Raw genomic sequence first — 22,862 nt, 5'->3', positions numbered from 1 at the left:
GAATATAGTCGCCCAAGAGTGTCGAAACACAGTCCCATGTCTCGAAAAGGTGACAATCTCCGATTGGCTGGCACACGTCAGTGTCCAGGTGCCCGAAAAGGATACAAGCGCCCGAAGAAGGAAAAGTCGCAACCAGATAGAGCTTCAGTCATCTATCGCCACATCAACAATCCAGGAACTCGGAAAGGATTTAGGCGCCTGAAGAGGGATAAACTACGACAGAGATGGATCGGATAGACTATGCTGGAGGTGCCCAAAAAGGATTCTAGGCGCTCGGAATGTCTTATAAAAGAAGTCTTCGACCAACAGCTCAGAACAACATCTACGCTCAAACGACTTTTGTGTTGCTCTAAAATTCTATTACGACGTTAAAATGCTGCTCTGACAACAACTTCCAAGCTTCTACATTTTTGAGTTGTTAGTTTTGTTATTGTGTTTAAATATTGTCAATTGTTTATATATTCAAATTTTCTATGTACTCATCAAACCTTTGCCTCTGAATCGATATTTGGAGGAAAAGATTATTAGTGGATTATTCATCGAAAACAATCAATGATCATGGACCTTGGACTAGCAGTATAAACTATGAATCAAGTAAAAAAAATAAAGGTGTTGGCATCATGCTTGTCTTTATTTTATTTCCGCTGAGTACTTTTCGAAAACCATAAAAAATTGACACACGTTATTCACCCCTTAGCACTTTTTTCGATCCTACAAAAGAGACTTGAGATAAAACCCCCAAAGCAATGGTGCACGACAGAATACTTTTTTTAAATTTTCCAGACATCTAGAAATGAAATCCCAATCTTGACGAATTAATGAATGAATTTCCCTTCATAGACGGTTGACTTAAGACCACTAGACTAATGGATTGTTTACTACGAGCATTTCCCAATTTACTCTGGTGGCTGATGAAAATTTTTCATGAAACTGAACTGATCATCCTAAAATTAGTTGACATAAATTAAATTTGGATAACTATTAAATAAAAAAAATAGAGACTTGAGATAAAATTGAAGCAGAATGTTTGAATCACCTACTGGAATTGTCTTTTTTTTTTAGCAAAAATTAAAAAAATGTCCTTTGTTTTTTTCTAAATCATCAAATACACGTTTCATTTTGATTTTTTTTTTAATAAAAAGGTGCCTCAGCTCTATATTAAATAACACAATTATATTATTTTCATTATTATTCCATCTATACCTCCTGACTAAAACCTAAACTGGTCGTGCTTATTGTAACAGTTATGGCTGTTACATAAAAAAAAAATTATTATTATTTAAAGCTTCCGAAAAAAAATTTAAACATGTTTTAAGCATAAAACCAGACTATTACAAGTTTCACTTTATAACTAGTTGAACGACCTTCCATTTCATATATTGTATATCGCATGATTAAATCTGAATAAAAAATTATGATATCTTAAAATTTAAAATTTAATATTTACATTATAACTACAATACTGTAACTACTACACGGTCACAAAATTATCTGTGGATAAGGTGTTTACTAAGCTAGACTCAATAAGCATCCATTGCAGTTACATAATCAGTTTTGAATATTGATGAAAATTTTAGATAAAAAGATTAGCCCTAGGCAGCAGCGTCACTTTAATCTGGTGTAGTCAAAGAGATTTGAGATAAAATTGAAGCAAAGAATATTTTGAATCGCCTTTAGCAATGGCGCTTTATTATTATTATTATTTACTTGGGTTGTTAATCTTCTATCAAGTTCCCTTAATTGTTATCCAATGTAACACAGTCACCTTATAGGTATGTATTTAGAACTACTATTAACATACTATCTAACAACAGAATCTTGCTTGCCATTCTTTCTTTCTTTTTTTTTGGAAAAAAAAACCAAGAAAATCCTGGCTTCATCCTCTATGGTGTTAATATTAAGATATCCACTTTGGACAAGAGAAAAAATTTATAGGCTGCAAATTTTACACAAGTTACAAGCCATGCTCGGTGAGCAAGAATTTGCAGTGGGATGTAGTATCAAAGTTATCAAGCTTTATGATGTGCCTGTATGCTAGCCCGCATGACATGATGAGAAGCTGGTGTCTTATCGTTAACAAGGATTTGCTCCACAAAATCAACGCGAATAGATTGGAAATGATAATGCTGCTTCACGGAAGAGAAATAATAATCAAACACAATTGTTAAACAAAATAAATATACAGAGAAATACAGTCAAAAAACTTTCACGAAAAATAAATCATGCAAGTATAGAACCACTAATCAAACACAAATATGAAACAAGATAAATACAGAAAGAAATAAAGTTCATACATTTGAGAAGAAAAAATGCAAGTGTAAAACCAAAAAAAAAAAACTGTAAATCATTCAGAATGTTAGAATGGTAATACAAGCATGGTAATACAAGCACTTCAGAAGAATGTATGGTTATTCTGTACACTGTCTCATTTGAAACTCTAGTTTTATAAGGGCGCAAGGAACTCCATGATGCAATGAATTTCACAAGTTAGGAGATACCTAGCATTATTAAAGCACTGCAAGGGTCCAGAAAGGAGACGCATGCAAAAACTGAATAAAAAAAATGCAGAAAGCAAGTTGGACAGAGCAAACACATTAAAAAGGGGGTGATAATGAACCACCAATACTAGAGATATTCGTACTAGATGGTTGGTATTTGAAAATATTACTTTCTTTTAAAAGATTTACACAAATATTAACATGTTTCATGTTTTAGGCATTTTTCTAGCACTAAGTGTACAACTTAACCTTGCCTAATTAAGCAATGAAGCCACAGTGAGATGCAAAAGAGTTCCACAATGTGCCTTGCACCTTTTTTTTTGTGACAAGTAATTTCAAAGTAGCATGGTAAAATCATTAATGAGGCAAGGAAACACCATGAACGAACTGAACAAACACAAGAAACATCACCTTGCCTTTCCATGAAAAATCCATCACTCGGTAATGTGGCTCTGGCAGTGTTACTCGATCTCCTTCTTTAATCTAACAGCAAAAGAAAATGAGAGATGTTAATTACATACATATGAATCACCGTAGCTTGTATTACCATACGAGCTCAAATTACTTGACTATAATTTAGAAACAAAAAGTGTTCTAAACCAATTGAAGTAAAAAAATAGCGCAACCAAAAGTAAGTCACAGGTAAATTTTCAATAGTTGGGGTTGAAACAATGTGGTATGTGAAAGATTACTCGTTTATGATACTCATTTCGAGAATAAAAATTCATATATTAAAAATACTTAATTGCTAAATTCTACCTCAGGTCTGTAACAAATATCGCAAGTTCAAGCTTATGGATATGTGTGATTTACAGTTTTAAAAGTTGATGCATACATACTTGTTACAATTCTTTGACTTCTCAAATATTAGGTCATATTTATGCCATCTAGCATTTCTAAGGTCATATTTATGCCATCAAGCTTTTCTATGTAAAACCACCAAGTATTTGCATAAAATTTAAAGCAATCAAAATATAAAATTTACTCAATAACTACAATCCAAATCATATGCCCCCACCAGCAACCATGTAATAATGAGAACTGAAATGGCACAAATGAAAAGATCAGTATTTAGTACTTCCTGGACTTTCTAAATAAGTTATATGGCTTTGAGCCTTTGAGAAACTTATGGATCCACTAGATTACCCAATTCCTTATGATTTATGAACTTCTGCAGTCTTGCCATGGTAGTTCATTATCTGATCAAGTTTCCTCAAAGATTTCAATGAGGTAAGTAGATCCTCTTCCACTTCTTCTGTTAGGATCCAACACATGAACTGAGACCAAGAATCAACCTGATGTTGGCGACTTGCTTATGGTTAGGGATAGATGTCCTAGCTCTAAATGAGATTTCAAACCTATCTCTCATCAATTAACACAATAAGTTATATCATTTGAGCCTTCAAGGAACTTATGGATCCACTCGATTACTGGATTCCCTATAAACATATGCAGTATAGCCATGGTAGCTCACTATCTGATCAAGTTTCCTCAAGGATTTCAATGAGGCCAGTAGGTCCTCTTCCACTTCTTCCATTAGGGTCCAATACATCGATTAAGACCAAGACTGGCACAATCAATACGATATCAACACATCTCTTATGATTAGGGAAAGATATCCTAGCTCCAAATGAGATTTCAAATCTAGCTCTCATCAATTAACACAACTTCGAGCTATGTTGGAGATCCGATCTCTGACCAACATGGTATAATTTCGATATTGTATAGTGTCATGTCCACACAATTTTAGCACTCTTTTACTTTCCAAGAAAAGTATATCTTATTTAAAAATATTTTCATTAATATTTAATTGCAATAGATACAAACTATCGAGTTTATATTTCAGATGTTTACTATTAAGTTCACATTACAATATATGTCTAGTACTTTTGAATTTTCTGCAACAGTTATCAATAAGATATAAATTTAAATCTTATACTTTTATTATCATTGCACATAATGAAATCTGAGAAAGTTCAAGTCAAGATTTATTATAAAGGTCATGACTCAATTTCATCCATGAATTGATCTACTACTTATAGCCCAAAAATTCATGGCTCCAAAAATATATGATATAAATTCAAGTCCACTAAGAATGGTTATGGAGATTGGCTTCAACATGTTCAGATATGCAGTGAATCCAAATTGCTACAGATGATCATAGGCATGAACATTGCTTACGTTACATTTATTTAGATGTTTCCACTTTAGATTATTGATAGAATTAATGATATGTTTTGTATTTCGAGGATTTTTAAAAGTGTCTCGTAAATTTGGTTTAAGAATGTAGATGAAATTAGATTCTATTATGTAGTGAGAGGATGATGACTTTGGCTTATTGATATACTGTCTACATTCCCAATATAAAATATATGTGTTTTAGATGAATGAGTGTTCACTCTATATATTCTTTATTTAAAAAAAAAAAACTCTTTTGTGCTTGACTTTTAACTTAGACAAACTAAGATGGTTAGATACAAATAAATATATTTCTTTCTAAAGAATTTGATACAACACTTAATTGAATCAAAATTTACACAAATAATTAAGATGAGTTTAGTGAAGCACACGACATGCCACCTTGTTAATACCAAAAGGAGCTTCGTGTATCAGATGGAAGCATTAGTTCTTGCAACATCCATGGAGTTGCGCATGTTCATTATAAATTATCATATGATGCAGCAAAACTAAAGTCTCTCATATATCTTAACGATCATCATGAGTTTCACTTTGGCTATCACCCTTACACCCTTATTGACATTGATACTAACTCTTAATAACTCTAGCATCATGATCATTATCCATGTGCAACTTTGTTCACGTGTCCAATTATCAGGTGCTAGAGTCAAGGGAACATAACTTTCATCACCACCTAATGTATCTCCATTATCATCACCTCCTTCAGTAATTGTACTATTGTTCACACTGCTATCATTATTTCAAACTTCTCATCAAATTGTAGTATCAGAAGGTAACAACATTTTATCACTCTCATTATGTTCTTAATTGGCAATTGCATCAAGTGAATTTTGACCAAAATATTAATTGGCTTTTTTCCCTTGAAAGCAGGAATTTTGTCTTTCATATTCTCTTTAGTAGAGATTTTATAAGTTTCTTCTATCCCTTTGTTGGTGGCCTTTGGTTGTATTGGGATTGAGATGTTTGAGAAGTCTAGGTCAAGATCCAAATAATAGAACTTCCCGATTAAAGCTTCATCATCATCTTCTTTGCCAACATCTCCTCTACATTCACTTATTTGATCTGTTGGGTTAAGAAATTAAGACGGTTGTAGTGTATCTACTAAATTAAATAATGGATTCATGGCCTTAACACTACACCAATTCATCATTAAATCATCCTTCATTTGGACCCACAAAAGGATAACTGAAAGAATTATATATCCCTCTCAAAATAATTAACTTTTATTAATAATCTCCACAACTAACTCTTTGTTTAGTTATAGTCTTAATATTACACTTCTGATAACTATTAAGAGATATAATTTTTGACTAGACTATATAGGTATCAATATGTCAAATTGAAATAATATCTTAAAATAATTAAACATATATAATCATAATTTCTTATTATTAAAACATTACATACCTAGAAATTGAACATTGTTTCTCATTTAGTTAATCCATCTTGTTGTTATTATATACAGTGATTGAAATACTGTCATATGTCTGTCGGGCGGCATGAACAGTTTTTACCGTTCCGATCGCCGAGTGAAACCGGTGCCGTACACGACAATTTTGCGTGCACGCGCGTGTTGCGTGCCAGAAGGTGGGTCGAAGGCATCCTGGAGGGCGCCTCCAGCGCCACCAGAGGTGTCGTAGGACACCTCTGACACCGCCTATAGCGTCCCACAACGCCCGATGCCGCGGGAGGGCTTGACCAAAGAAAATTAAAATTAGATTTAATTAATTAAAACAATTCTCAACTTAAGGGTGATACTTCAAAGAGAATTTCAAAAACCTTAATTAAATTATCCCAATAAAATATATAAAAATATATTTGATTTTTTAAAAAAATTGATAAATTTTATTAATTATTAATCTGATTTTTTTTACTGTTTTAAATTTTATTTAAAATTTCTAAAATTTAAAAAAAAATTCTAATAAATCAAATTTATATTTTGATTTTTTTTTTTTTTTTTTTTTTACTTTTTTAATGTTTAATTGATATTCTGATGTTTTTTATTAATTTAAATATATATTATTTAAATTAATAATTAATTAAATGAATAAATAATTAATTTATATAATTATTATATATAAAATAACATCTTTGTATTAATTTATATAATTATGATTACTTAATCTGGAGAACCAATGCTTCCATTTGATTCACGCCACTACTTTTGGTATTAGTATATCAAATTCATACAATGTACCAATTTTAATTCGAGTTATTAATAGATCAATTTTCTTTTAAAAAAAACTATATTTGATTATTTTTTTAATTATTCAATAATGAAGAACTTATATAAAATCAATATACAACTTATTTTTAAATCATACATCATAAACATATTTATCTAATAATTACTATATATAAATAAAAAATATCAAAATTATATCGGCACGATACGATACCGAAACCGTATCGTTCCAGTCTAGGATTGAAACTTCAGCACGGATCGAGATTTTAAACCTTGATTATATCAACATAATGTTAATACTTGATTAATGGCTGTATGCACCTTTTAATTTTCTTTTTCTTCGTAAATCAAATGGAAGTTGCCTATTTACAACTTATCGTCCATGTCGACCTTGCGTAAAACAACGTACAAGGTTCTACAATTGTAAGATACTTGCAATATAATCTCAAATCTAGTAGATATAATAATTTAATGTCCTTCAGTGGTGCTATACTAAGAGGTTTCTGGTGCTTAGAAGAGTGCAAGCCTGGTTACTCTTAGTTGTAGAATCTCCTTATCAACAATTTTCCTCGTTATTCCATGAACCATCCAATGATGATAATAAATAATTTTTATTAACAATACCCATTTCACTATCTTCTTCACTATATTTTTTTTCTTCACTATAATAATTTAATGTGTCCATCTGCCTTCAGTGGTGCTAGAATACTAAGAGGTTTTCGGGTACTTAGAAGAGTGCAAGCCTGGTTCCTCTCAGTTGTAGAATCTCCTTATCAACAATTTTCCTCGTTATTCCACGAATCATTCAATGATGATAATAAATAAATTTTATTAGCAATTACTCTTTTCACTATCTTCTTCTCTATATCGACTCTACTGATGTTCGTCATCATCAAATCAATGCAGCGTGTTGCTCATGGTGTCCATAACAATATTGTTGTTAGATGTTCTTACTCTAAGACCTCCAGTGCTCTTGAAGTTGGCACCAGTATTTGCACTATAAGTTTAACATGTATCTCTCAAACTACACTATTATTTGACATATGGATGCATCATAATATCCTGCAATTGCATCAATAAACTTGGTGTCCATAACAATGTTGTTGTTAGATGTTCTTACTCTAAGACCTTCAGTGCTCTTGAAGTTGGCACCAGTATTTGCACTATATGTTTAACATGTATCTCTCAAACTACACTATTATTTGACATATGGATGCATCATAATATCCTGCAATTGCGTTAATAAATTTGTGAAATATCACTTTTCTATTGTAGCATAATGTAAAGTTGATAATGCTCATTTACGTAGATCGAGTCTAGTTATCACACATTAACTGACCTTATATAAGCATTATTGTTTCTTGCACAATGGAATTTACATATTAATCTCCTTCACTTGTCCGTCTAGGTACGGACTAATGATTTCAAATGAGATTAGAGGTTGTACAAATTATTTTCTGCATTAGAAGAGGAAATTTGATTGAAATGAAAAATTTTAATAACAATTTCACTAATCTATTTCGTGTGCATATTATTTATTACATATTATTCTTGAACTGTGATTATTGTTGCATGCTTAAGTATTCTTTTACCAACACAGGGCATAACAAATGGAAGCCAACTTGTGAAAGGTGTATAAAATATTGAAATATTCGGTAGAAGTTCCAAGAAATACTTACAGCATCACTATGAAGTCCATATACTGACAGGACAGAACAAGTTTGATCTGACTCGCACATTATATAGTACCTAATAATAACATTAAATGCATCAAAGTTAGGTATGATTTAGGTACAAGTATTAATGCACATTTGATGTGTGGAAAGTGAGAATACGAATCAACGAGGCTATGTGCCACATTAAGGAGCCCACATATTTTTGCACAACTTAACGCATAAGACACAGATACATAGATAATAAGTCAACTTTTAATATCTTTTATGGTTTGGGATAGTGTCAAACAAGGACCAGTGCATGTCCTGGGCTATGATACTTTTTCCAACTATATAGTTAAATAATAATAAAAAAAGACAGTCCGGTGCACGAAGCTCCTGCCATGAGAGTTCCCGGGGAAGGATCCATTGTACGCAACCTTACCTTGATTTTTGTAAGAAGTTGTTTCCAGGTCCAACTATATAGTTAAATAACAAAAAATAATCAGTAGACTTAATAGGATTGCCAATATAACATTGATGAAAACCACAGTTATAAATGCTACTGCTGAGTTAGCACGTCAGCTATTCTCACAAGATCACTTAATTTTACTTAAAAGAATTCCAAAAAATAAATAATTGGAGAATGATCCTTCACTATCAAGATGTGTGTTAGGTATCAACTGGAATTGGCTTTGACAAAGCATATCAGTTCTCTCCTGTCCTTTAACCTATTTGCTTTAGCTGTCATATAGAATCACCGTTAAGAGCAAGTATAAAAGGCTCTTTAAATATCAAATCAAAATAAGAAGACATAAGCCCCCATAGGCGTAGTTGAGTTGGTACTCAGGTGGTAGATTTGTGATGCTGGTTTGATAGAGAAAATTTTCAAAGGTCATAACTTTTGACTCGGATATCAGAATGAGGTGAATTGAAACTCATTCGGAGACCTAGATTTGCTACCGGGTGAAACCCGTAACTAGCCAACTTTCATATTCAAAAAATATTGTTTAGTGACAGTAAAGTACCTCTAAAACTTAAAGGAAAATTCTACAAAACCATAGTTAGACCTACTATATTATATGGAGCCGAATGTTTGGCTATGACTCGAGCACATGAGCAAAAGATAAAAGTTGCAAAGATGAGGATGTTAGGATAAATGAGTTGATATACGAGAATTGACAGAATAAGAAATGAGAGCATAAGAGAGAAAATCAGAGTTGCATCTATTGAGGGAAAACTCCGAGAGACACGTTTAAGATGGTACGAGCATGTACTTAGACGACCAATAATGTTTCAGTTAAACGATGTAAAACTATGACAAACAGTCATATTAGACAAGGCCAAAAAAGACTTGGTTAGCAACAATAAAACAAGATAAAATTTATTGAAGTATAGATGATGATATAGTAGGAGATAGAACTCAATGGCGTAAAAGGATTCATATAGCCGACCCTACCTAGTAGGATAAGGCTTGGTTGTTGTTGTTGTTGGTATTTAGGATATTGTTGGTAATTTCGTCTTGCAATTAGATTTTCGAGTCTATATAAGTGTCATGTTTAGTTATTTTGAGACCGTTTGATTATTACTATTTCCAGCCGTCACTTCCTTGGGAAAGTCGAGTTTTTCCTATTAATTGATATTTCTCTTCAAATCAACATATTATAGAAGATTGCTTCTAGTATTCGTGCGCAAATCAACGGATTCAATAGCTTGTGTTGCGTCAGTTACTATCGTGTGGAATCATACTGCCGAGAAGATAACAACGCGTTGACAACGTCTACATGTATGAACGTGATATGCAGCAACGAGTTCAAGTTATCTATGAACGGATGGAGGGGTTTGTGGAAAGGATTATGGCGATGTTTGAAAATCAAAATAGAAGAAATCCGATCCAACACCATCATCAGGCAAACTCAGATGCGAAAATGGGTGACAGAAAGGAGGATGCTTATTAAGAGGAGGTTCCCCATAGGCGATGCAGAGCAATAGTAGAGGAGGATTGCAGGTGTTCGGATACGGCAATGAGAACTGCAATCCCTGAGCTTCATGGCAGCTTACAACTTGAGGAGTTCCTAGATTAGCTGGCCTCTGTGTAGGAAATCTTGGATTTTAAAGAGGTGCCTACAAGCATGTGCCCTTGGTTGCAACCAGACTGTGCGAAAGAGCGACTGCAAGGTGGCAACAACTAAAATTAACCCGAAACAGATTGGGTAAGGCAAAAATTACCAACTAGGAGAAGATGAAGAAGCTCATGCAGGAAACCATTTTGCCATACAATTTTCAGCGATTGATGTATCAAAGGTTGCATAATCTAAAGCAAGGCACCCGATCAGTAGAAGAATATACCTTTGATTTTTTCAACTCATTGAGAAGAATGAAATACATGAGATAGATCAGTTGGTGGCGCGGTATATCGGAGGTTTGAAATACCATATCTAAGACATTGCCAATATCAGAGGGCGTTAGTTGTGGAAAAACATGCACATCGAAATAGTAGAATTTTCCCTATGAACACTCCTAGCGGGGGTCCGAGGATAGTGACAGTTAGTAGTAGCAACAATGTGGGTGTCAATAAAGGTATTAGTCAATTTAATAGAGGAAGTGGCAAAATTGGTGGCCTAAAGTGTTTTAGTTGTGAAGAGTTTGGACACAAGTAGTCAGAGAGTAAAAAGGCTCCACTTTTATTGACAACGAAGATTGTGAAAAGGAAGAAACAGAAATCACGGGAGACCTAATGTGTGACGAGGAGGTCGTGAACGAAATACCAATGGAAGGAGATGTCACGATGACATTGGTGGTTCGACACTCCTGTTTGATGCATAAGGTGGTAGTGGACGATGATCGGCTATGGAATAATATTTTTTCAATCAACTTGTACCATCTTAGGCAAGGTATATTGCTATGTGATCTATGTAGGAAGTTGTGAAAATATTGTCGGCTGAAGTTAATATTCAGATTGAGAGTCATCCTAAACCCTATAAATTAGGGTGGTGAAGTATCGATATCTAAGAGGGCTCTTGTTCCATTTTCTATTTGTCTGAAATATAAGGATGTTGTTTGGTGTGGTGTAGTAGGGATGGATGCTTGTCATTTGTTGTTAGGCCGACCGTGGCAGTATGATAGAGGTGTGCATTACGATGGACGAGCCAATACTTATAGTTTTGTGTTCAAGGGAATTAAAATTGTGCTCCTACCTTGTAGACAGTCGGTGGAACAACCCAAACCTACAAGTGAAGTTGCGACTTTATTGTCTCGAAAGAAAAGGGGTATATGTTGATGGGAAAAGAAGTGTTGGAATCCAGCACTCCAGAATCTATGGCTCCCCTCATTGTCGAATTTAGTTAGCTTTTTCCCGAAGAACTACCAAGCGAATTGCCTCCTTTGTGTGATATTCAGTATCATATTGATTTGGTGCTTGAAGCGACACTACCAAACATAGCACATTACAAGATGAGCCTGTGTGAGCATGAGGAGTTGAGACGATAGGTTAAAGAATTGTTGGTTAAGGGTTATATCAAAGAGAGCACGAGCCCATGTGTTGTACCAACCCTTTTAATACCAAAGAAGAACGACTCTTAGCATATATGTGTGGATAGCAGGATCATCAATAAAATCACTATTAGGTACCAGTTTTCCCATTCCTTGATCAGATGATTTGCTTGACTAGATTAGTAGATCTACCGTGTATACTAAATTCGATTAGAAGAGTGGGTACTATTAGATTCGTATCAGACATGGGGATAAATGGAAGATGACTTTTAAGACCAGGGAAGGATTGTATGAATGACTGGTGATGGCTTTTTGGTTGTCTAATACTCCTAGGACTTTCATGTGGGTGATGAATCGATTGTTGGGGTTGTTTATTGGTAGGTTGTTGTGTACTCTGATGACATTATGATATATAGTACGACCCTTGAACAACATCTTCAGCATGTGAGGGAGGTTTTTGGTGTGTTGCATATGGAGAAATTTTATATTGCATTGAAAAAGTGTGTTTATGACACCCAAGGTGTTATTTTTGGATTATGTGATCTCAAGAGCAGGTTTAGAAGTCAACAAATCTAAGGTACAAGAAATAAAAGACTAGCTTACACCGATGACCTTAACAAATGCCAAGAGTTTTCACAGTTTGGCCTCATTTTACAAATGTTCATTGTTTCTTTCAGCACTATCATGGCTTTTATAACAAATTGCATGAAGGGTGGCTAGTTTGAGTGGACTGAGGTGGCAGATTCAACTTTCCGATTGATTAAAGAACAACTCACAATGACACCAATATTAGTGCTCCCGGATTTTTCTCAACCTTTCGAGTTACACAGATGCCGCTAAAGTTGGTATTGGCGCAATTATCTTGAGCCAAACTGAACTACAGTACTTATGACGTTGAGTTTTGTGTTGTCATGCAACTAGTAAGACAATGGCGTCACTATCAATTTCACAAGGAATTTATTTTGTACATGAATCATGATCCATTGAGACACCTACACTAGCAAAACAAAGTATCACCCCGTCATGCAAGGTGGGTTGCTTATTTGGAGCAGTTCACCTATGTGGTTAGACATAAAGCAGGGGTTGCTAACGGGTGGCAGATGTTTTGAGTAGCTAACGGGTGGCAGATGTTTTGAGTAGCAGGAGCAACTCACTGGTTACTATGTGGGTTGAGGTGTCAGGTTTTGACTCTTTTTGTGATTTTCTTGCTGCAATCCTTACTTTTCTATGATACTATATAGGCTGGGAAGAAAACACAATTGTTTACTACATGATGGGTTTCTGTTTAAAGGTAATCAATTGTGCATTCTAGATTGTAGTCTCCACTTGCAAATCATCAAGGAGTTGCACACTGAGTGACATGTTGGCGAGACACAATGTTGCAGTTGATTCAAACTTCCTACTTTTGGCCTTCACTAAGCAGTTGTCAAGAAGTATGTGCAGCGGTGTAAAATTTGTCAAGTATCTAAGGGGGCGACCACTAATGCAAGACTGTACATGCCTTTGCCAATCCCTTCTCGACCTTGGATATCAAAATTTTGTGCTCGGTTTGCCACGTACCTAGTCAGGCCGTGATTCTATCTTTGTTATCGTTGATATATTTTCTAAGATGGTTCACCTTATCCCTTGCAAGAAGACTACTAATGTGGCACAACTATTCTTTCGAGATGTCTACCATCTTCATAACCTTCCGATCTTCCGACGTCCATTGTTTCAGATCGGGACACTCATTTCCTTAGTCAAATTTGGCGCAGCTTATGGAAGATGCTTAATACACAGTTAAATTTCAGTAGTGTTTATCATCCTCAAACAAATAGTCAGACAAAGATTGTGAATCGGTCGCTTGGCAATTTATTGCATTTCTTAGTAGGAGACAGAATTGGGATCAAAAGCTGTGTTCGGCAGAATTTGCTCACAACCCTGTAGTGAATCGCAGAACTAGTTTCAGCCCATTCTAGGTGGTTTATTCAGTTTAGCATCGAGGGATTTGTTGTCATTGCAGCAAGGCGATGGTCCACACTAAAGCTACAAATCCATAAAGTCATTCATGAACATCTATCTCTAATTCCAAGTAACAATACCAAAAGCGCCAACACTTGGAGTTTGGTGTTGGGGATTTTGTGTGGGCAGTTTTAACTAAGGATTATTTTGCCGTTGGGATTACAATAAATTATCAGCCAAGAAGATTGGTTCGGACGAGATTATTGAGAAGATAAACCTCAATGTGTATCGTTTGAAGCTGCCTAGTAATATTCGCATTGTCAATGTTTTTAATGCGAAGCATTTGATTCCCTTCCATGGTGATTCTTCTAATGATGACGTGGCTAGTAATTTGAGAGTGAATTTTCTCCACCCTGCGAGAATGATGCAAGTTCAATAGAAAAACTTTCGAATGACATAACTTTTAACTCAAGTATCAGAACAAGACGTTTGGTTTGAATTTTCTCCACCCTAGGAGAATGATGCGAGTTCAATAGAGTAAACTTCCGAAGGTCATAACTTTTGATTTGGATATCAGAACAAGACGTTTGGTTTGAATCAAAGCTTGTTCAGAAACCTAAATTTGTTACCCAGTGGAACCCGTAACCGACCAACTTTCGTATTCGAAAAACATCGCTTAGGGCCTTTTCGCAGGCTCCAAACATCTTTTTTACTTTTTTTAGTAATTTTCGTTTTTTTGTTATTTAAGGTATTTTTGGTATTTCTGTCTTGCAATTAGGTTTTTGGGTCTATAGAAGCATCTTGTTTATTGTTTTGAGAAAGTTTTGATTATTATTATTTCAAGTCGTAGTCTCCTTGGGAACGATGAGTTTTTCCTATTTTTCCGGTATTTCTCTTCAAATCAACAGATTGTAAGATTATTTCCAATATTCGTGTGGAAATCAACAGACTTAATAGCTTGCACTGCGTCAATTTGCATCACATAATAATAGACAAAGAATCATGCGATGATCCAACCTAAAATGTTCTCTTGTAAATATTAATAAATAAACAGAATTAATAGCATAGAGAAAACTTACAATGGGGCAATATCCTCATGCTTGATGAAGAGTAGTATTTTCCCAATTACTGCAACCGCTTTGTTGAGCCCCTCCTTTAAAGTATTAATGCTAACTTTTCTGTGTGATGATTTCACTTAAAAAAACATGTAAACATTAAGCAAAATGCTTTCAGTCAAATAGATGGTACCCTACTGAATAGCAAAAAAAGATAACTTACAACTAATTTCATCTAAGCTTGATACTAGTGATGCTAATCGTTTAGCTCTAGTCATCACCTACAACAATTTTTTAGAACAAGGAGCATCATATCATCAAAATATAGGTGCAAGAATGAGAACACATTTGACTTTCCCAAACAAATTCTTCAGCCAAAAAACTAATAATAAATAAGGATATATATATATATATATATATATAAGAAATAATAGATGGACTAATATTGAACATTAAATGACAAAAATTGCATGTTTAAAACTTAAAGTCAACCAACATAACCCCTGGAAAAGGATAAGGGCCTTTTAGACACTAGAATTCTAATGCAATAAAGAATAGTTTATAAGAGAGGCATAATATATGTTAAGAGTGTTATTCATGAAGGTTTGTGTTCTCAGGGCACATTGTGTATGAGAACTATCTAAAATATATACAAAAATCAGCTTGGAAATACTAATGTCAAGAAAACTAATAATGGTGCTGACGTTTGGGATTTTGTGCTCTCATACGATAATCTGAGGTACATTCTTATCCTCGAGCAATAATATTGTCCATATTCTGCAACAAGTTCTTGTTATTTCAAATCAAGGATATCTTCCCCATTTCAAATGGTATGTATATCCTTTTTAAACAAAATCAAGTTTCTATTCAATACATGCTTCTCTTAATCTCAATTGTGGATCCCATGACATCAACACATGCAAGTATAATGCACGATTAGCATTTTAGCAGAAAGGTAATGAATGTCTTTCAAGCCTTGTCTTCAAGGTATTCATGATCAGACAGACACACAAGCTTCCAAGTCATAGGCAAAGTTGTATTCTTAGTAACAAGCTAACCTGTCAATTGTCCAGAGGATATATTATGACAATAGCACCTGCCAAAATATATTTTGACAGATACTAGCACACATTTTAATGGGTGGAATTAGTCTTCATGAAAATGGTTCACATGGCATTGATGAAGATAGGAGCTGTATTATCCTTGCATGGATTGGTTCAATATTAATATGTCAAATTTGTATTTAGTTGGTTGCACTTTTAGCAGATGTTAGCATAAGTTGGTGGCATTTCTGGTCCATTCTTGTAATTATTATCATCGTTCTTGTTTTCCGTATCAAGCCATGACTTTCATGACCTATGGATTGGATCCAAATGCGTGGTAGTCTACAAAGAGGGGGAAATAGTCCGAAAAGGCAAGCAAGTTACAACTCAAAACTTTCTTCTAAAAACTCTTCACAGAAATTCAGGATTCTCTTATTTTTTTAAAAGGATTTTAATACCAATTTTATTCTCTCTTGACAGTGTCTGAGAGATAAGAACTGAGTTTGGAGCCCAGGACAAAGTAGACAAAAACTTCTGTTTTTAGGATAAAAGGAGAGAGAACTAAAAAGTTCTAGAAAATGCCGAAGATGAAGTTTCATCCTCCATTGAACTTGAGGGCAAAGACATTTTCAAGCAAAGGAGGTGGATATCATGTACCATTAGCCCTTGCTAAATCAACAAATGAACTGTGATTCCTCTCCTACGCGATTTCTTCTCTTTAATGAATTGCATTGCAACTCCAAGTACTAAACCCACAACACATACAACTAATGGTTCCAATAACGTCAACACTCTACCTCGAGTTACAACATAAATACAATGTTTAGCTTGTTACATAACCTAGAAAAGGATTCCATGAAAAGAAAAGTAAAACTGGCAACCACTTGACAGCAACAAAGACAAAAATGCAATTATATTGTAGCGATGAAGAAGTTTGATGATGTAATGCTTTGTATTGACCTTCAAAGTATTGCAATTGTACAATGGCTCATGATGATCTTAAGAGAGATATCAATCAATAGATAAGAATATGACTATCTTCAACACCATATTATCTTCTTCCTTCATTCACCCTATTTCTGAAGTTTGTGAGGATGGATGATAGAAGTTGCAAAGTTAAATGGATAGATTAAGATTTCTGCATCTACACCTGAGACGAGGAGCTAATGTTGAACAAGAGACTTGAAGAGGAAAACTCATGGTCTCCTACTGTTATATTATTGAAATTTTCAAAGGACTTGTTTGCAATTCTTGGAAATGTTTAGACCTTTTTGCAAAATTTCAATTTAAAACCCACTTCTTTTATCCCATGCACATTCCTTTCCTCCCCACCCCAATTCCTAATATCCTCTCCTCCTAACATCGTTATTGTCATTGCATGCCATCGCATACTAACGTTGTCATTGTCGCTGTTTGTTGACACTACTGCCATCATTGCACGCATAGTCACTGCTACACATGTTGTCACCATTAGACACACCGCTGTCATTACCTGCAACATCAACATGATAGCTGCAAGTTCCTAGTACCACGTCATTCATTTCCCTTTCAGCCACCCTTTCAGCTCGATCCCTTGTAGGAACCATAGGGATTTTCCCTCTCACTCAATAGTTAGTCATTGCTCACCGTTACTCAAACTTGTCATTGTCAGCAGCCAACAATTTCTATCAATTTCCCCCTCTGCGTGCAACAACCGAATAGGGGAGAAGATCCTCTAGCATTCCCTTTTCCTCCTCTATTTTTCTTAATCGTGCGACTTTGTTGACAAAGTCTTGAGGAGTGAGGATCGTTGTGTACCAGTAAAGCCTTCACTTTCTCTTGCAATACTAACTAGCATTCTTTCGCGTGTTTTTTTGCTTGATTCTCCTCAAATTACTTTGTGCATAATTAAATGGATAAAAATAGATACTATAAATTATTTGCAAATTTTATTTTGAGAAACTAATTATGCTCATGTTTACTCTTAATGCTTAAGAGATTCCTTTTATACTGTTTTTTTATATTCCAATTGTTTAGCTATTTTGTCTATTCCCTGTTGAGACTTGCTAATATTATCAAAAGATAACTTTGATTTTAAAAAAAACTATCGAACCTAGGGTGACTCCTTTAACAAAAATTCGAACCACTACAGGAACTATGGTAAATTAATTTTTATAATTAATTATTTTAAAATACTCAATTAATAGATAAATACAAGAGAGCTTCGTGTTTGTGTTCTAAAGGAGTTGTGTGATTTATCAAACTAAATTAATAAGGAAATAAATGCAACCCTAGTATCATGAAGCTTCAACTCTATATTTCATAAGAGTTGTGTTGCTACTTATGATAGAAAAAGAATCTAAGAAATTATCATAATTGTAGAGCATTGGTTCTGCACTCTAAAGGAGTTATGTGACTATGTATATAGAATTAATAAAACAAATTAATTACTTATATTAGAAGCTTTAGCATCATACTCAAAAAAGAGTCTCGAATCTTTTTGTGCATTTGTAGGTTTCAATCATATTACATGAGATGCGTTACTCACTAGGTGGATTATGGGTTGTTGACCCTATTTTTATATGAGGTGCATTTCGGATAGATTACGGGTCATTCACACTATATATGTACATACATATGATGCATGTTGTTGCAAGTGAATTGCAAGTCATTCACTCTTATATATGATACATCTTTATCGGGTGGAATGCAGATTGTTCATCCATATTTTATATATGATATGTTCGTGTATAAGGTAGATTGCAAGTCATTCACCTTTACATATACAAACATCTTTTACCAGGTGGATTGCGTCTCGTTCACCCTCTTAATAAATTATATAGATTCTTGTGTAAAGAAAGATTAAAAATTGTATAACATTATAAAAGAGGAAAATAAAGGAGAATTTGATGAAACTAATTAAAATGGAACAAAAGAAGAGTAACAAGAAAGGAGTAACGATGCAATGATGTCAAAGAACATGAAAACTACGTTGTTATCTTTTATGATTGGTTTCACGCACCTATCTTCTTACTCCACTATGCACTTATGTGCCCACTCCCCCCTTTTCCCTAGACCTCTAGATTTGCATTGAGGCGATCTTCGAGGTTTGGAAGCTTTTGAGTCATGACACCTACTATGAGAATTGAAAACTCCCCCTATTTTCAATTCTCATAGCAGGTGTCATGACTCAAAAAGAAAAACTCTGGTCCAAGAGAGCACCCACACTAATACCAAACTAAGAGGGATGAAATATTATATTATTATTTAAAGAGGACTATTACATCATATTCATAAGACTTATAAACCCCTATAAGTAAAATAACTAATGAGGACTAAACCTCACCACATATAACTGAGCAAATATAATAAATGAAATTTTGTTTTCAATAATTCAGGTATCTAACTCTTACAATCCGACTAATCCTACGGAAATCGGCTCGGCCCATAGATGTTTCCTGCCGGCCACCAGGGTCAATTGGGAAGCGCAAATGGATCCTAGCGGACAACCAATGTCACAAGTAATTTGAACTTCTTAGGTGTAATGTGCCCTAAGTGAGATTCACCCTCGTTGTCAATGGAGTCCGTTCCACTGCTTACCACCATAGCCACGGGGGCAAAAGAAATCTTGTTCTATATAGAACATGTATTATGCATCAGTTAAACTAATTACAATGGTTCCATTCTCATTGCATCATTAATTGCCACCAAAATATTCACCAATAGATTGTCGGGGAATGAAATTTTAGTGAAAGTAAATATACATGGAAAGATTGTGCTAGGCAACATCAAAATATTTAAGGTATTTCAACTAGTACACATGTTCCAAGAACTATTCAAGTTGAATGTGTTAGGGGTGTCAAAAATGAACCCGACCAGCCAACCCAACCCAAGTCGATCCAAAAAATATCAGGTTCGGGTTGAGAGTTTTCGAGTTCAGGTTGAATTCGGTTTGGAGGGTTTTCGGGTTGGAGATTTTTTGATCAAGTTCGAGTTGACCCGAATTTAGGGTTTAGTGGATTTTTCAGGGGTTAAATCAAATTTTATTTTGAAAATTAAGATGATTCTATGTATATCAATATCAATATTAGTATGATAATGATGGAGTATTGAGATAAAAGTGAAGAATTATTAGAAAATAGCAAAAAAAAAATATTTGTAATTAGATTATTCAGGTTAGTCGGGTTCTGGTTTAAGAGTTTCGGATTCGCATTGGGATTTTTTATATATTTTTTTTTTCAATCCGACCCGAACCTTACCTGATCCACCCAGATTGACAATCCTAGAATGTGTGGAAGATTTTTTTAGAGATCACAAAAAGATGTTTAGCCAATATCAGATAGTCGTCTCAACATAAAAGAATATGTTACCTTCATAGAACTCTCTATTTTTTCCAGAAGGCTAACTATCTTTTGAGCTTCACTTTCAGCATTGAGGCCAGGATCCCTTAAAGAGGCAGCTTCAAACCCATGGAGGGCCCTTTCATAGTTTTCGAGATACTTATTTGCCTGCAGATGCAGAAAAATATCATCCAGGAAAAGAATATACACCTCACAGAAGCAAAATCTTATTCACTTGCAATTATTGTGGGCAAGAAAATAAGAAAAAAAAATGATTGAGGAGTTCAAGTTAGATACTCACAGAAGCACAATTGAAATAAAGGTCAGGATTAGAGTGCATCAGTGCATCCTTCTCCTGAAATGCATAGTAGTAAATGATGCTTTTTACCGATCAAACAGATTATACATCAAAGATTAAAAGTCCCCTTTTTCTTCTATTGTGAGATTATATAGTTCAATTAAAAACAATGCAATTCTTGAGAATTCTAAGCAGCCTTCAAATATAAGCAAGAAACAACATAGAATATCTTACAGCATTTTGATAAGCTTTCAATGCCTGTTGTAACTTTGCATGGTCCCATGTACCGGTCACGAAAAAACTTGTAAGACATGCATTTCCAAGGTTGTCTGTATGCAGTAGGCTATGTTAAGAAAATTTGGGCCCAGGGAGAATAAACAATTGACTTGACCTACTATTCTAATTTCTAACCAAAGGTATTAGACCGATCAGAAAACCATCACAGTAGGAAAAAAAAAAAACTAATGGTTACTTTTAATCAGTCCAACAGTAGTATAAGGACCAAAAAAACAGATTTAATAGTAATCAGAAATTTGGAGGATTTTGAGTCAATTATCCAAGTATCAAATGCTATTGTGTATAAGCATTTTGTTGGTTTGGGATTTGCTTTGCTATATCACCTATAGTGTGTATAAGCATTTGATTAGCCAACATGATTCGGTATTTTCCTCATTGAAGAAATTGATAACTACATAGAAAATTGGAGTTGCATCTATCAAAGTAAAACTCCGAAAGACACGTTTAAGATGGTACGGATAAGTATTTGACGGGCAATAAATACTCCAATTAGACAATATGAAACTATGACAAATACACACATCAAACGAGGAAGACCAAAAAAGACTTGGTTTAAAATTAAAAAAAAATTTATTTAAGTATAGATGATGATATAGTAGGGGATAGAGCCCAATGGCATAAAAGGATTCATATAGCCGACCACACTTAGTGGGATAAGGCTTCTTTGCTGATCACTAAATATATGATAAGGGACTGCATAATAAAAGTTATACATGAATAGTTCAGTACCTTATGCAGTTGCAGTGTGGCACCAAAAATATGGTCCCAGTAACCCTACATTACTTCTAATATGAGTACTTCTATCAAATTTAACTGGTGATCATAAGTCTAAAAGTTAAGCTAACGGGATAAGTGGTGGCCCAATCTAATGTAATGCAGTAATAGAGCATCATAAATTTAATCTTTAAGCAACCAGCCAACAATCCTGAAGCTTAAGTTGTTTAAACATACGACACTTCGTAACTGTTTTACAAAATAGAAATATGAAAACCAATATGATTATGTAAAAAGAAAAATATGTGCTACAGTACTTAAATTACCATTAGATGTATCATTTGTTACATCTACAATACTTAGACACTAAAAGCTCCACTGTAGCATAGTTAATACATATGTATTATTCACAAGTTTGACTAGGTAATGGTTCCAGTTCCACTACAATAAGTGTGATTCCATTGCTATTGATATCAATATATTGTTCAAAAGCCTGATGAATTTTCTCTTCCCAAGTACCAAACCCTTTGTCTACTACTCCAGATGAGGCTCTGACAAGATACAAACTGTGTCTCCTACTTCTCTCAATTATCCACATGTCACCATTCATCTAAGTTGCTCATGTTCCTCTCCTCTCCACACTGATGAACTGATGTCACACGTAGTTCTAATCAGGGGCATTAAGAAATCACAAAGATACTAATAATTTTGAAAAACAATCATCAGTTCCTCCATATATCACTTGATTTGTCCAATTCTAGTTAAATCTTGCTTACTTTAATCTCCTATTCTATGTATAGATGCTCGAAAGTGGAATCAAAAAATATACCCATTTTCATAGCCAATATCTAAATTGTCCATTGCCAATCCAGATCCAACTCAACTGATTAGCGTGTTTGCTAACTATGCTATATCCACAACACTCACATTCACGTGTGGGCAAGCTCAGTTGGAGCCTAAACAACTAATCCAGAAATATTAGGCCTTATTTGTTAAAGGAATTTTTATTTTTTAAAAAAAAAAAAATTAAAAGATAAAAAGAGATGTAAAACAAACATTTGTTTCACAAGTTCAAATTTATTAGCGTAAATGGCAATATTTATTTTTTTTCAATAATTTTCTTTGATTTTCTGATAACTACAAAATGGATTTTTTTTGGAAAATCTTCA

General features: G+C 34.3%; 1 protein-coding gene across 2 annotated transcripts; it reads right to left on the bottom strand.

Annotated features, from left to right (window-relative positions):
* Window positions 1-1,775: 1,775 nt before the first annotated feature.
* Window positions 1,776-21,056, bottom strand: LOC122046942 (tetratricopeptide repeat protein 5-like). 2 transcript variants are annotated; one of them, XM_042607900.1, is made up of 8 exons: window positions 20,917-21,056; window positions 20,686-20,739; window positions 20,415-20,552; window positions 15,246-15,303; window positions 15,047-15,161; window positions 8,562-8,631; window positions 2,910-2,981; window positions 1,776-2,126 (listed from the first exon to the last, which is right to left on the bottom strand). In XM_042607900.1, exons 2-8 carry the CDS (start codon window positions 20,722-20,724, stop codon window positions 2,010-2,012), a joined length of 609 nt encoding a protein of 202 aa, XP_042463834.1. In that variant the 5' UTR covers window positions 20,725-20,739; window positions 20,917-21,056; the 3' UTR covers window positions 1,776-2,009. The 2 variants fall into 2 exon arrangements, with proteins under 2 accessions (XP_042463834.1, XP_042463835.1); XM_042607901.1 differs by having other exon boundaries at window positions 2,915-2,981.
* Window positions 21,057-22,862: the final 1,806 nt, after the last annotated feature.

Source organism: Zingiber officinale, chromosome 2B (genome assembly GCF_018446385.1).
Source record: "Zingiber officinale cultivar Zhangliang chromosome 2B, Zo_v1.1, whole genome shotgun sequence".
NCBI classification, from domain to species: Eukaryota; Viridiplantae; Streptophyta; class Magnoliopsida; order Zingiberales; family Zingiberaceae; genus Zingiber; species Zingiber officinale.
The sequence above is the reverse complement of the archived record's forward strand: the minus strand, read 5'-3'. Positions and strand labels throughout refer to the sequence as shown.